General features: G+C 45.7%; 1 protein-coding gene across 1 annotated transcript; it reads left to right on the top strand.

Moving 5' to 3' along the window:
* The first annotated feature begins 9423 nt into the window (after nucleotides 1-9423).
* On the top strand, nucleotides 9424-15304 carry Gjb2 (gap junction protein beta 2). The gene is made up of 2 exons (XM_028787214.1): nucleotides 9424-9684; nucleotides 13143-15304. Exon 2 carries the CDS (start codon nucleotides 13165-13167, stop codon nucleotides 13843-13845), a length of 681 nt encoding a protein of 226 aa, XP_028643047.1. The 5' UTR covers nucleotides 9424-9684; nucleotides 13143-13164; the 3' UTR covers nucleotides 13846-15304.
* Nucleotides 15305-15560: the final 256 nt, after the last annotated feature.

Below are 15560 nucleotides of genomic sequence, written 5' to 3'. Positions count from 1 at the left end.
CAGACAGCCTGCCTTGGTTGTCTCATCAAAGACGTTCCAAGGTGTTGTTTACATTTTGACCTCAAATAGTACATCCCTGTGTACTGGCCTGGGGAGAAGCAACCTGCTAGGTGACTCAGCGCCCGCCCAAGGACATTTTCTTTCCTAGTCTGAGTGTTTGTGACTATCTTCTGATCCGTTATCAAAAGTCCATTGGTATTTCTTGCCTGTCAACACATATGCCTTTCGATCCTGTGACACCAATTTAAACACTTTTATCTTTATTACCTGTTTATATCACCACTGACTTTCACTTGTTCTCTGTGTGAAGCTTCTTAAGGTAGAAATGTGGGTGACCAACTTTAAACCGTCTTCAGTTCTAGACACACACATGTAATTCCCTCTGTGTTTACATTACTTAGAGCACACCTATGATTTTTATCTTAATGTTTTTATTTTTCTCCATTTGAAATATGAATCCTAGCTATTCTGTAGACTCAGGCAAGGGGTTCCAAGGCCAAGGCCAGTCTGGGCAACACTGGGATTTTGGCTCAAAACAAAATAAGATAAAAATAAAGTATTTTAAATTTCTCGTATGATTTTTTTATTCATGTGTTGTTGGTAACGTCTAGATACATAGTTATCAAATTTGGTTCTTTTTGTTTTGTTTTGTTTTTTTGTTTTTCGAGACAGGGTTTCTCTGTGTAGCCCTGGCTATCCTGGAACTCACTCTGTAGACCAGGCTAGCCTCGAACTCTCGAACTCAGAAATCCGCCTGCCTCTGCCTCCCAAGTGCTGGGATTAAAGGCGTGTGACACCACCACCCGGCCTCAAATTTGGTTCTATAAACACCCATATAGTTTCCTTTCTTTATAACTTATTGAGATGATTTTTATGATTCAGAATCTTTGGGGGTAACAGATGGTGTCTGTGGGAGACAGTTATACATAGATAAGTTTATGGGAGTGGGACTCATGATGCTCCCCAAATATCAATGATAAGGTTTAGATCTTCTATGTCCTTAATGATTTTGTGAACACTTTCTATGAATTCTGTTAGTCTATAAATACAAAGTTGTCACTTTCCCCTTTAATATTTTCAATTTTTATTCTAATGTTTTACAACTCTGGTATGCAGTGATTCCACAGTCAATATGGATGTCTTCTTGATGAAATAAATGGTCCTTTGCCCATTTGCAACGCCTTTTCAATTCTTCTCGTCTTATTTTGAGGTGTGTTTTGATGACATAGCACTCTGGCTTCCTTTTGTCTTAGGTTGACATTAGACTTGTTTTCCATCCTGTTAATTTCCGTGTATCTGCGGATCTACTTTCATTCCCCGTTTTTCCTCTTGATCGTGGGTTCCATTTTCCTACTTCTTTACATACTTTACAATCTTTTACCAAATGGTGGATATTGTCTATAAAACACCTCCAGGGTATCTTACTGTTTGTTTCCAGTGAACACAAGGCCTTTTCTTTCTGCCAGATGTTAGAATGAGACCCTCAGCAGTCAAATTTCAAGAAGAAGGTGGAGCTGAGGCTGAGTCAGACTGAAGATGTGAGTGCATAACTGCAGCCTGATGCGAACGAACAACCACCCTCTGCCCCTACCCCAAGCTCACTGCTCCCTCCCCTACGCTCCCTGGTTTGTCTCATCAGTGTCTGAGCTAGGAAGGGTAAGTATTGCTCAAGACATACCTTGTGCCAACTCTAACATGGTTCCAGAATTCAAACAGAGAAACTATTTAATTCCGTTTTCCAGCCTTATATCAACTGCCACTTTTACAGTCAACAAGGAGAAGGCGTGATATAAAACCGCAGACGTCATCACTGCATTTGGGTCAGGTTTCTGTCTCTGTTACAAAATACCTGAGGAAGCTTTAAGGGAGAAGCTCTGGGGACTTCGTGGTTGACTTTTCGTTTGATGTTTTTATCAGCATAGTTATCAAGTATGATTTCTCATATTTGCATATCGTGTATTTAGATAATATTTACATGACCCTTACCTTCTTTTTGTTCCTGCCACTTCTGATCTTCTTCTTCTTCTTAGCTAGTCTTCCTTCTACTTTCATGTCAGGTGTGGGGTGGTTTTGCTTTGAAGAGGGGTTGTTATTGTTGTTGTTGTTATTGTTGCATGTGTGAATGAATGGATTTTATTAGCGTTACTTACAGGAATATGGCTATAAGTTTATAAAGTCTCATGAACACAGGAAACTTACCAGTAGGTACTCCACTAAGGAAAATGCCTCTCCCTCATTCACCAACTAGTAACTGCCATGGATCCTCAGGGAGGGAAGAGAAGTTTCACAAGTTTTAATCAGTTGGCTGCATTGCAAGCAGAGTATCATGGTGGTGAGCATTGGACATCATCAATCCAGTGAGACTGGCTAGCCAGTGAGCTCCAAGTATCCGACTTCTCCCCTCACTTGCTCTGAATTATTGCCACCAGCCGTATTTCACAGGCACTGTGGATCCAATCAGGTCCTCATGCTGTCGTGGCCACTTTTCAGACTGAGCCACTGACTGTACCCAGCTCTCTGATTCTTAACTTTGTTTCTATGTCTGTTGAAAGATAGGTAACACACATTTATAAATCCAGGATTTGGAAGGCAGAAGCTGTAGAGGGAAGCACTCACTATAAGTACAAGGTCAGTCTGGTCTACACGGTGAGTTCCAGGTAGTTAGGGATGCCATAACAAGGCCTTGCCTTAAGAAAAAAGCAAGAAAAGCATTCAAGAGAGAAGAAACTTTCTTCATGGATTCCTGCAATGAAATAAGCATGAAGCATCTGCATGAGTAGGAATACTCAATTCTGCATAAATGATTAGCACACTAACCTGCATTGATTTATACCCAAAGATTCCTTCGTGTGTGTGTGTGTGTGTGTGTGTGTCTATCACTTACACAATCTAAACACAGTCATGTTACATCTGCAACATCTTTTCCTTTGATAAGTCATTAGCAAAAACAACAATAACAACAACAACAATAACACACACACACAAACCATCTTTCAAAAGGCCAACAAGAGGCCAGCCATAGTGGTACATAACTTTAATTCCAGCACTTGGGAGGCAGAAGCAAGAGAATATCTGTGAATTTGAGGCCAGCCTGGTCTACACAGAGTGTTCCTGAACATCCATGGCTTCATAGAGAGACTCTGTCTTAAAAAAACAAAAACAAAATCACACTCTGAGCAGCCCAGTAGACTGCATGCTTATTATGGAATTGTCAAGAAGTATGAATGGTCCCTTCCAGTGGTGATGCCAAGACTCTGCAAACTGCTCAGCACCGTTTCCACGACTGCGAGTACACGTGTACAGGATCCCAAATCTGCAGCAGCAGCCTAGTACCCTAAACTTCTCACCAGTACTTTCATTTTAAATCCAGGAGGTGATACAGAGCTTCGACATTTGCTGTCTCTCCTCAGAGTCCAATTATCCAATGCAAACTTTCACATTGAAAGTATCCAAGAAAAAAATAAATAAATAAAAATTAAAAAAAAAATGAAGCCAGGCGGTGGTGGCACACGCCTTTGATCCCAGCACTTGGGAGGCAGAGGCAGGCGGATTTCTGAGTTCGAGGCCAGTCTGGTCTACAGAGTGAGTTCCAGGATAGCCAGGGCTACTCAGAGAAACCCTGTCTCAAAAAACAACAACAACAACAACAACAACAACAACAAAAAACCCCAAACCAAAATGAAAAAAAGTATACAAGAAGAGTCAGGGAAGACAGTCCAGTGGGTAAGTTACTTTCTATGCAAGCATAACGACCCACCTTTGGATCCCCAGAACCACGAAATCCCAGTGCTCCTATAGCAAAGTAAAAAGCAGGGACAGGAGAATTCCTGGAAGCCTGTCTCAAACAAGGTAGAAGGCAAGGACTAAAACCTAAGGCCTCCAACTCAGCAGTCACATGTATACCTACCTACACACACACACACACACACACACACACACACGAGTGTGCATATATGCATATGCACACATCATGCATATGCATGTTTCCATGTCGTTCTTTACATACATAAATCCACTAAAATGACTGATGGGTGACAGTGCTACTTACCAAAAGCTCCAGTTATACTCCTTTTTATTTAGTAAACGACCTAAAAGCTAGGCATGGTGACATGCACCTTTAATCTCAGCATGTAAAGGCAGAAGCAGGTGGATCTCTGTGAGTTCTAGGTCAGCCTGGTCTACATAGCAAACTCCAGGCCAGCCTTGTCTCAAAGAAAATGGAAGGAAGGAAAGAAGGAAGGAAGGAAGGAAGGAAGGAGGGAGGGAGGGAAGGAAGGAAGGAAGAGAAAGGGGTGGAGTGGTGGAGAGAAAGAGCTAGCTAGACATTGGTATTGCTCTCAGCTCAGAATAGGGAGTCCTGGGGAAAGAGGTGTAGTAATAGACCAGATGTCCTTTTCCAACCTGAAGAAAGTGCTTAAGCTGCCTACCCACAATGCATCTTGCTAGCTCGGAGCCTGTTGGAGTTGCCAGCTGTGAACTTAAGGCACAGCAGAGAGGATATTTAGACATTTAGAGGCCCCACGCCTCTCCTCTGTGTTAGAGCCTCTTCACCTGCAGTCGCTGTGGTAGATCTTGTCACTCTGAAAAGGAACCAGAACAGTGTCTTCCTGCATTTGCTTGACAATGCAAGAAAGAAGACTGACAGCAAGAAGAAGTGCGCTTTACACCAGAACTTGGAGTTCATATGTGCAAATATCTCACAAAGCATTACTTACCCTTGTTAGGAGCAATATATTCTGATATTCTTTCTTCTTTTTTAATTGTTTTTTAAGTTCATGCCTGCTTAAGGAAGAAGAGGGGGTGAAAAATAGGAAGGGAGAGAGGGTAGGAAGAAATAAATTTATTTCCCAGCCTACTCCAGAGATCAAGAGGACAACACTAAACTAGAAAAATAAAATGTAAGATGTTCTCTCAGTACAGGGCTTCTGAGTGAGTCTTAACAGTGCCATCTACTGTGCATTCTGGGTATTGCAAGCATTTGGGGTTTTGGTTTGGTTTTTGTGGTTTTGTTTTGTGGCTCTGAGATTTAGTTTCCCCCTTTTTCTTTTAAAAACATCTGCCCCCCCAAAAGCAAAAATGCTTCCCAAACAGTTTAAGGAGAGGTTTAAGCAAATAACTACCACATAAGTTCTATTCTGAATCCTAAGACCAAGTATTTTATATTCAGTCCCTGAAAGAGGGATTTGCAGGATGCAGAACACACTGTAACTAGGACCTTGGGAGCAAAAGCCTAACCATAGTCATTGGTTTCCAGGAAACAAACCTTAAATTCAGAACACTGTAGACAAGTGCTTCACATTGAATTACTGCTGTCTATCAAATATAGTATAACAAAGAACCAACAATCTATTATCCATCCTGACTATAATTTTGTTCTACAATAGTACATGAAATTTTGGGGTTTTTTTTATTCCCCTAGTGTCCCACAACTTGCTCCAAAACCAATTGAAAATAACATAGGACACAATACCATTGCCACAAAAATTAGAATACAGAAATCCCATTGGCTCCTCTCTGTGGATAACGGAGTGGTTCCATGCTAACTAGCCACTGTAACACAGAGAAGTTAATATTCAGTAGGAGAGACTGTTTCCTGAAGGTAGCTACCATTGCTTCATTTCAGAGTAATCTGTGTGTGCTTTTGACACAAACATGTTTGAAAGAACCCTTGTAATTCTTCCATGGTCTGCTTAAATAACCACAGAAGAGGCACAGCAATGCCCGTAAGAGTCCCTCTCATCCAACCATGCCACTGGGACTGGCCTCTGCCATCATGGGCATGCAGCTGAGACATGGTCACTTGGGTTTCACCAGAACACCTTATGTGCCAAAACTTAAAAAAAAAAAAAAAGAAAAAGAAAAAAAATGAAGACATGTCACCACTTACAGGGGACTGCCGCTGCTAAAATGTTAGGGACTTAGATGTCTTTAATTTGGAAGAGGTTAAATTGTTGGAAGTCTGAAATACCTTCTGGTTTTACCCTGAATATAATAACTGGTTTCTTCTTCATAAATGGTTTCAGATTAATAAGTTTTAGAAAGCATAGAGATTGGTTTGACAGGGGGATGAATAAAGACATCAGTTCAGAGGCACAGCCTGCAATGCCAGCACTAAAGTCACAGGGCAGAAGCATGAATTCACACCATCCTGAGCCACACAGAGAGGTCAAGGCCAGCCTGGGCTGGAGAAGCTGACTCAAAACAAACAAAATAACAACAGAAGTTGTGGGGAAAGCATATCCCATATAATAATCACCCACGCAGACTGGCAGGGCTGAGAAGCCGTTTCTGCCATGCCATTACATTATCAAGGGTAAAGTATCATTAGCTATCCAGGGAAGCCAGAGGCCCTTCAGTTTCTGAAGGCTATTTTGGGAAAAGTTGAATATGATTTATTAATCACGCCCATAGGATTAATGGTTCAGTAGCAAATTCAGGAAAAGAGTATGGAACCTAAAGGGTTGACAACTCTCCCAGAGGCGATCAATGGGCCCAACTTGCCTAAAAACTTGTCAAGTGGAAGAACAGAGGCTCTAGGCACTCACATGCCTTTTCTTGCTCTGAAACACTCTCTGCCATCACCTGCATTTGATTTATGAGTCAGAAATGTGAGACGTGTTTTATGTGTGTTCAGAGCAACCTTCCCAGGATTCAAGAGACGGCCCCAGAAGGGAGCCGGCAGACAGTCACTCCTCAACATGGCAAGTTGTACAATTCATCTGCACTGATTTCTTGCACAATAGCAAGAATTAAGATGTCAAGTAGCCTAAATATTAGCTGTTTCACCTCAAAAGAGCTTTCAGTATCATCAGGAAAGTTCAGCTGAGCAGCAATGAACTAAGGTTTATGTTCTCAGAATTGACCAGAGCGAAGCAGCCCTTGCCTGTCCAGACACGTGGATGTGACAAGGTGCAGTGGTCAGAGATCCTCACTGGTTAATCATCAATAGCAGCTTCATAGGCCCCTGCTCACCCCTTACCACATCTGGCCTTGCTGTTCCCTTCATTCACGGCCAACCTAGAAGATGCGGTGAGATTCTGCTTAAAGCCAAATCAGAAACTAGTCTCTATCTGGTTAGTTTCCTCACATGACTGAGACAAAGGCGAGCGGGTCCCGCTGCTTCCTGTTCCCTTCCTTCTGTTGCTGGAGCTGAGCTTCTCATGGGCCCAAGTGTTGAAACAGGAAGACTTGGGCACTGGGATGAGAGACTGGTTTAGTTCCACTGCTCACTTTATCAAGGTAACACGCAATGAGGAGTACACAAATTCTTTCTTATGATCTGCTAATCAGACACAGGTCTAGCCTCATTTGAAGAGAATCTCCACCAAACGTTCCCAGTTGTTTTCTAGCTTCCTCTCTCCCCTTCTACTCCCCTCCCCTCAACTCTTCTCCCTCCCCTCTCCTTCCTTGCCTCTCCCCTCACCCCCTCTGTAGTATGCACAGACACAAATAAATTTAGCACTTCTTGTCCTAGAGGAGCCTCTGGTCTAGTTGGGAAGGAAACATAACACGAAGAAAGAAGAAGGAATGGCTGGAACAGAGGAGGAGACGAACTATAAATCCTAATATTCCCAGCAGCTGTGACCATCAGCCAACGTGCAGCCATTATGCAAATTTGTGGAGGCAAGTTAGGGGACTAGACGCTGAACCTGTAATCATAAGGTGGACACTAAACCTCACGAGAAATTGTTCAGTGGAGAAAGTGAATCAGCTCTGATCTCCAACGAATCTTTTACCAGTCAGCTGTCTACAATGATTTGAGAAGTTCTTTCATTCTCACTGAACAGAAGCTCCATGACTGAAAACCATACTACCCATGAGAAGCTAAAGGTGCCAACATCCTTCCACCCTGCCTGCTGCCACCACTACATCACCTCTTCGATTGGTCTCTAGATGTGCTCAGACCAAGGGAGTTGTACCACCCCATCTGGCTTGACCAGTTATTCTTCACAAGCTGATTCAGCACGTCTCCCTCTCCGAAGGGCTGCACAAGGATCTGAGGCTCTCTTCCTTAGAGACACTCCCTCTTAGATTAAGACCTACAGTTAGAAAGGAGGTGGGGGTAGTAGTGCCTGTGCAGAACCCTCCTCTGCCTGAGTAAGAGCAGCCATGTCTGCCCATGGCAATGAGCCGGCTTTGCAGGAAAAGCACGTACCTTCAGCAATGGTCCTTTCCACTGAAAAGCCATTCCTTACACCAGATGGGCCTTGTCAGAATGAATCACTGTCTCTTCACTTTGTGTAAACCTGCTCTGAAGAAACTTTGCGAGAATGTGCTGTTTGCATCCCAAACCAGGCCGATCTAGAACTCCGGTTGCAAGTAACTGAGTAGGTTGGAGCTAGCTGGCCTAGGTATTCCCCAAGCGTAGGTCTTGTGAATGTCATAAAGTCCCTTGCCTCTCAAAACTATGCAGACAGCCAAGCAATGTGAGCACTGGGCCCTCATAACCCACATCCAGCTTGTCCGAGAGAGAATTGAGTGGTAGACGCAGGCTGCCCAGGGTCTTCCCAGCAGCCTGGACTCCAAGAGGGCTGGGCATGCCTAATCTCTTCTGCTATCCTCCCTCCACACACACAGCCCGGCAGAATCTGGGCGCCCCTTCCTTGCAATGATCTCAGTTGTGGAAAAGTGGACACAGAGAGCGTAGCACAGACAGAGAACCCCTCAGAGACTGTGACATGTCCACTTCCAGGCCAGCCCTGGAGACTCAGCTCTATATTTCCTCCTGTCTTAGACACTGGCCCCTCTGTTCAAAGTGATCAGATTAAATCGGGAATTCAGGGAAACAGAAGCCAGAATTTGGCCAGCCCTGGCGGCGCCCTCTGTTAGTCTGCCTTGAACCCAAATTTTAGATACCTAGGCTCATTGCGCTGCGGGTCCCCTACAGGAGCGGAGCCTCCTGCGCGCTACTGGAAGCTGCAGCCCTACACAAAACTGGAACGTCCGTTTATCTAATATATATATATAATGTATATTACTACAGCGAAGCTTCGAATGCAGCAGCAGGTTTTCCACTAGTGAGAGCAGTAATAGCGACAGCTGTCTTTCAACACCACCCACTCCCCCAAAAGCCAGGAGCTGGGACTTGGGAACTTTGCGACCTGCATCCTGGGTGAAGACACAGGGTCTGCAGGCTCCCCTCAGGCTGCGCTCCGGCCAGGACGCTGGAAGAGCCCTGAGCTCAAAGAGAGCTGGGGGTGGGGTGGGGTGGGGTGGGGCGGAGTGGGGCAAGGAGTGACCTAGGCTCCAGGAGAGCTCGCGGCTCGCCAGCCCTGACCGCTCTGGGTGCCCGGAGAGCCCCGCCCGCGGAGCTGGAAGTGGCGGGCTACTCCTCCTCCGCAACTTTCTCAATCGCTCCAGGGTGAGAGAGGCGGGGTGAGGGGTTCGGTTAAAAGGCGCCACGGCCGACAGGTGTCCAAGATCGCAGCGCGCAGCGCGCTCAGCTCTCCCAACTCGCAGCCAGTCGGCGGCGCTCCCGCCTACTGAGCGCAGCCTCCACCAGGACCCGCGGCGACCAGCTCGGGATCAGCCGGCGACCCACTTCGGACCAACCCAGGAGCACCCCGATTCCCACTTCGGACCAACTCCGGACCGACCCCCGGACCCACTCCAGACCTGCTCCTTACCGGGGACAGCGCCTCGCCGCTTCCCGCCACCCAGCGCTGCACGCTCCTTGGGACACAGGTACGACTGCCAATCCGCGCCACCGAGTCACATTGGTGTAGCGCGCCCCCGACCGCGACGCCCCACGGCGGCTGGGGGGGGGGGGCGAAACTCAGCCATTAGGGACGCGTGAGGTGCGAGGATGGGTGCGGTCTGCTGCGGTCCTGGGAAACCGCCTCCCGAACGCGCTGCGCGGTCCCCACGGGCCACTGGTGCCTAGGGACCCGAGCCGTGAACGGGTTTCTCGCGCCTGGAGGCGTCTGGCCGGGCTCCGGGTTGGAGTCGGCTGCTGTAGCCGCCGCGCACAGCCTGAGCCGGGAGGTCCGGCACAGCGCGGGGTGGGGAGGGACGCGAGGACCAGGCTGTTCCGACTGTCGCCAGTGTTCCTTTGCTAGAATTTTCCCGAGGCCTCCTGGCTGCGTTGTCTACCGCCATTGAATTTAACTAACCGAAAGCTTAGCAGGAAAACTCAGTTTCATTTGTTAAGCAGGAGGCCTCCGTGGGAAGACAATGACCTTTACCACCTAAAGTACTGGGGTGACGTGGACGACTGCCCAAAACGCGCGTCCGTAGCCGCTCCCGCGAGCTGCGGAACACCAGCCTGCACTCGGGTGGAGAGTTTGATTGCTTTTTCTCCTTTCTTAAAAGCTTTTAAAAAAAGAATTTGCGTCCAGGCGGGACGCTGCAGCTGGAAGGGAAGCTTCCAGGCAGTTTCACAGATGGTGTACTGCTGAGAAACATGTCCCTTAGGACTCTTGCATCAGCCCCTCGGTGCTGCCACACTGGAATAGAGCATAAGCCTAAATGGGACCAATTGCTCAGGTCCACGGGACTGTCCTGAGAAGCTTGGCACAGTCATGGCTCCACTTACCCCGGAGTCCTTTGGGAACTATGGGCTAAGCTTGTAATTGTGAGAAGGGTGCAGTGGGGTCAGCATCTGGAGGTGTTCTGCCAGCTCCCTCAAGTGTCCTTTAAGGCAAATATGGGTCATATATGCTGTATATACTATATACAAGGAGAAGCTCCCTTCTTTTCAGGAGCTAATGATTCACGGGTTCATGGCAATCTGCAGGTGACCCAGGCCAGGTAGGGACCTGTATGTGACCTCCTAGTCCTAAGGCCAGCCTGGAAATCACCTCCCACACCACAGTTGAATATTGACGATTTCACCTGCTGGCTTAGTACTCCAAACCCATTTGTGAGGTCAAATTTTAACCTCTCCCTCCTCTTAGAAAGGCTATTTAAGACAAGCAGCTACGATCAGATACGCCAGGATCCACAACTATGACCCCCTCTACTTGGTTTTCTTTTGGAGGTTTTTTGTTTTGTTTTGTTTTGTTTTCCCTTTTTGGCCTTATTTGTTCAATCCGGCCACCCCTTTCCCGTTTTTGGTTTGCTTTTTTTTTTTTTTTAATCTGTTTTAGTTCTGTTCTGTTTTGGTTTTGTCTCTTTGGGTGTTTGTTTCTTGAGCCAGAGTCTTGCTCTGCAGAAAAATTTTCCTCAAGTTAGCACAATCCTCCTGCCTCAGCCTTCAGAGTTCTGCTGTTATAGATGTATATCCCCATGTTGTGCTAACCCCAGCTGCATGGATTTAAATGCCAACCTGGGTAACACGGCAAATTCACACTCAACAAGCAATCACTTTAAAGTAATTTTATAAACAAGTGCAAAGTTTACACAGAAGTTGATTTTTTTCTGTGTTAATAATAATTGGGCTAGTCTGTGGATGTTATAGGCAGGCAAAGGTACATGCCCCAGGTTTCCTCCAGCTCTGTGTTTTGGGTTAGGTTTGTGGATGTTTATTTCAATGTCCTGATCTCCACTCAGCAGAGGCAGGCAGGAAGAACAGAAGGTCTAATTCCAATCAGATTGTTTTGTTAAACTTGGAACACTGTTGCTTTTCAATCCTTCTGCTGTTGGGGGCAGACCACATGGAACTGTGAGACCGTTCAAAGGACAACCAGCTTCCCTAAGGGCCTCCGACAGTCTAGGTATAAATGGGTCAGGGCTGAACCTGCTGAGCCACTGTTTCTCCCGGCCCTGTTTCTGTTTTCCAAGTTGGATAGGACTTGATGTTTTACCGGTGTATGTCAGCTTCCCTTAACTTCTGTGCCCCTCACCCTATCTCCTCTGACCAAGGCAGAGTTGAGTAGGTTCCACCAATTGGGTTCCTTGATGCTCTTTGGGCAAGAAGGGACGTCTCTCTGTGCCTGCTGAGTCCACTGGGAAACAGGATGTAACTTGCTAAGCAGGAGGGTAGGATGCTTTTAAGAAAGAGCAAGAGGATTCATTACAGCTTGGAAGGGTGGAAGCAAGTGAGTCAGGACAGTGGGGAGGATGGGGTTTATCAAAAGAGGGGTTGATTGTGACAGACAAGGCGTAGCTATGAATCAGAAGGTTCCTGCCCTGGGATGAAATAGAAGGTCATTGGCTCATGGAAGCTCATCTAGGACACAGACAATATAATATAACACTGTGGTGCCACCCAAGGCAAAACCCCATCAAGTGGGTCCTTGGACCAGCAACTGGTGAACCACTGAGCTAAATGTCCCGTCATTTTTCATCATATATTTATTTTAGAATCACTTCAAGGTTAAAGCCATAGTCCACAGTGCAGCGCTCACTTGCAACACATATCAAAACAGACAACGGAGCGTTAACCAAACAGTTCCAACCTGACAGTGGAACTACCAGCCTGCATGTAAAGACCTAAGCGCAGAGACTCATTTTAATGTTGGTGGTGTCTGTTTGTTTTTGTCCTTTTTTGGAGGGGGTGTTCCTCTCACGCAGAAGATGGAAGCGAGGCTTGGAAGTGAAAGGTTAAGCTGAGGGATCTCAAATGTAAATACAAACCATTAGTAATGCCACAACACTCTTGCCTGCCAATCCCATAAATATATAAATATTTAAAGAAGAGGCTTCAGCCTAGAAACTACAGGGAAACGACACAGGGTCCTGTGGAAATTCACAGATTCTGCCTTACAAACCCGAACCCGGCAGTCATGCCTCTAAGGTGAGGTTGGCCCAAGTTTTTGTCTGTCACTGTGATACACTGCAAAGCTTGCTGCTACCGACACAGCCCACTGAGTGACCTGTATGGAAATGCGAACATATGAGGTGGGCTTAGCCAGAACCCGGTTCTGCCTTTTATAGTAACAAGTACTCTGCTTTGGTGCACCCCGTAATCACATCTTTATTATGTGCACCCCATACCCACATCTTTATTAAATCAGGTAAACAAACTTTTTTTTTTTGAGAACTAAAGAGCACACAGAAATATGTTGGAGATTGTTTGGGAGTCACACACTTAATCCTATGGCAAAGTAAGTTGTGATGTCACCCATCAGCATCCTAGAGGAGGCTGTGTGTGCTTTGGTGTTTGCCGGGGAAGACAGTTAAGAATACACCAGAACCAGAGACAGGACCCACTGTCTGGCCAAAGCAATGATTCCTGTTTTATGTTTATTCGTCTTCTCTAGTGCCAACCACCCAGAGGACAAAATGGATTGGGGCACACTCCAGAGCATCCTCGGGGGTGTCAACAAACACTCCACCAGCATTGGGAAAATCTGGCTCACGGTCCTCTTCATCTTCCGCATCATGATCCTCGTGGTGGCTGCGAAGGAGGTGTGGGGAGATGAGCAAGCTGATTTTGTCTGCAACACTCTCCAGCCTGGCTGCAAGAACGTCTGCTACGACCATCACTTCCCCATCTCTCACATCCGGCTCTGGGCTCTGCAGCTGATCATGGTGTCCACGCCAGCCCTCCTGGTAGCTATGCACGTGGCCTACCGGAGACATGAAAAGAAACGGAAGTTCATGAAGGGAGAGATAAAGAACGAGTTTAAGGACATCGAAGAGATCAAAAACCAGAAGGTTCCTATTGAAGGGTCCCTGTGGTGGACCTACACCACCAGCATCTTCTTCCGGGTCATCTTTGAAGCCGTCTTCATGTATGTCTTTTACATCATGTACAATGGCTTCTTCATGCAGCGTCTGGTGAAGTGCAACGCTTGGCCTTGTCCCAATACAGTGGACTGCTTCATTTCCAGACCCACAGAAAAGACTGTCTTCACCGTGTTCATGATTTCTGTGTCTGGGATTTGCATCCTGCTAAATATCACAGAGTTGTGCTATTTGTTCATTAGGTATTGTTCGAGAAAGTCCAAAAGACCAGTCTAATGCATTGCCTGGCTGCTAGAGCAAAGATTGAGGGAGAGGACCAGGCAACCATGCTTAGCTGTCAAAGCTCAGCCACCAGCATTTCCCAAGACAAACATTCCCATCTTAAATGCCGCCATTTGACGTCCCTGTAGGCCTCCCATGAAACTCCAGAAGCCTCCGTGGGCCTCCCTTCCCCCAAAGCTCCTAAACAAAGGCCCAATTCTATGCCTGCATTAATGGGTTCTAAAGTTAGTTCCACTGAGACCCCGTGCTGGTAGCGACTATGCTTGTAGGATACATTCACAGTTTAGACAAAGGGATCTCACATTGTTTCTCTTCCTCTGAGGACAGGAGAGATGAGTCCAGTCCTGAGGAAGGTTCCTGGAAAGTTCCTCCCTCAGGGTATCCTTCCCAGAGTTGCCCCCAGATAAAGGTAAAGAATCTCCATTCTGTTATTTGCTTTGATAGTTTAAGTCTGCAACAATGGACAAAGCTATTTGATGCTTCAAGTGCTGTGTACTTAAAAAAAAAATGAAAACCTTAAAATAAGATAGGTTCTTTTGTTCTTAAAATGGTCTGGAAAGCATACATTCCTCCCATTTCAGAAGTTCAGTTTGTGAAGTGAGTTTGGTGTGTAACCAGATCTCACAAGGTCTTTAAAAAGTCAGCCTTTGGGTTGTGGGAAACCTGCAGTGTGGCTGAGAACCCACCTATTGTATTCATCATTGGTGTGCTTGGCACAGGGCAGCAGTGCTACAGCCTGTCTCAAACGAGACAAACTGAAAGCTTCTCATGCTGGCTTCTGACAAGAAGAGGCCTCAATTTAAAAATTCAACTGTAATTTTGTGTAAGAGACAGATAGGATATACCAACAACTGCCATGAGCCTAACTCAGTCCCCCAACTCCCACCAGTTTGTCTGCTCTGTAGCTGTGGGATGTGGCAGTCAGCGTCAGAAGACAGATCGACTTCATGAATTTGCTTGGGAATTTCACTGCCATGGTACAATTTAATGGTGCAGAAACCAAATGGGGTGGTTTTCAAAGAACCAATGAAACTTCTAGACTCTAAATCCTGTTGATTAAAACTGAGTTTTTCTACTTTGAAAGTCCGCTTGCCTCCCTCTTCAGCGTTGCCTTCTTAACTGGAAACAGAAATGTGGATATTTGGAAAAAATAGAAGAAACTAGTTTAGGTCAGCATGTAACTTTCCCAGGGCAAGTTGAATCTTAGCACTATATCTAATGTGTTTCCCACAAGATGACAGTCAACAAATCCAACAGGGGACACTTCTTCCTGCCAAAAATGTCACTGGGAAGCCATTTCATAGCAATAAATAAGAGTTGTGGTTTCATGCTTGTCACTGATATAATTTTGTAAACTCTTAAATGTCATTTATTAAAATATGATTATTTTGTATACTTTAAAATTAAATAAGGTTTTTAATAGAATACCAAACTTTAACTTGATCAATAGTAAGTTTTTCTGGCTTTGCTTTGTTTTTTTCTTTGAGACAGGGCCTCACTCTGTGACCAGGCTGGCCTAGAACTGTCAGAAATCTGCCTGCCCCTGCCTCCCAAGGACTGAGATTAAAGGTGCACACCACCATACCCAAGTACACACACAGAGAGACATGTATGTATGTATGTATGTATGTATGTATGTATGTATATATGTATATTTCATAGTTTATATTTGAAAACATCCCGGAAGTATGTTCACATGTTATAACACC

Source organism: Grammomys surdaster, unplaced genomic scaffold (assembly GCF_004785775.1).
Source record: "Grammomys surdaster isolate TR1022 unplaced genomic scaffold, NIH_TR_1.0 125617, whole genome shotgun sequence".
Classification (NCBI taxonomy): Eukaryota; Metazoa; Chordata; class Mammalia; order Rodentia; family Muridae; genus Grammomys; species Grammomys surdaster.
This window is presented reverse-complemented; position numbering and strand designations above follow the sequence as displayed.

What these genes read in the sequence shown, in the direction of transcription:
- Gjb2 (XM_028787214.1), top strand. Translation starts at nt 13,165, where the DNA reads ATGGATTGGGGCACACTCCAGAGCATCCTCGGGGGTGTCAACAAACAC.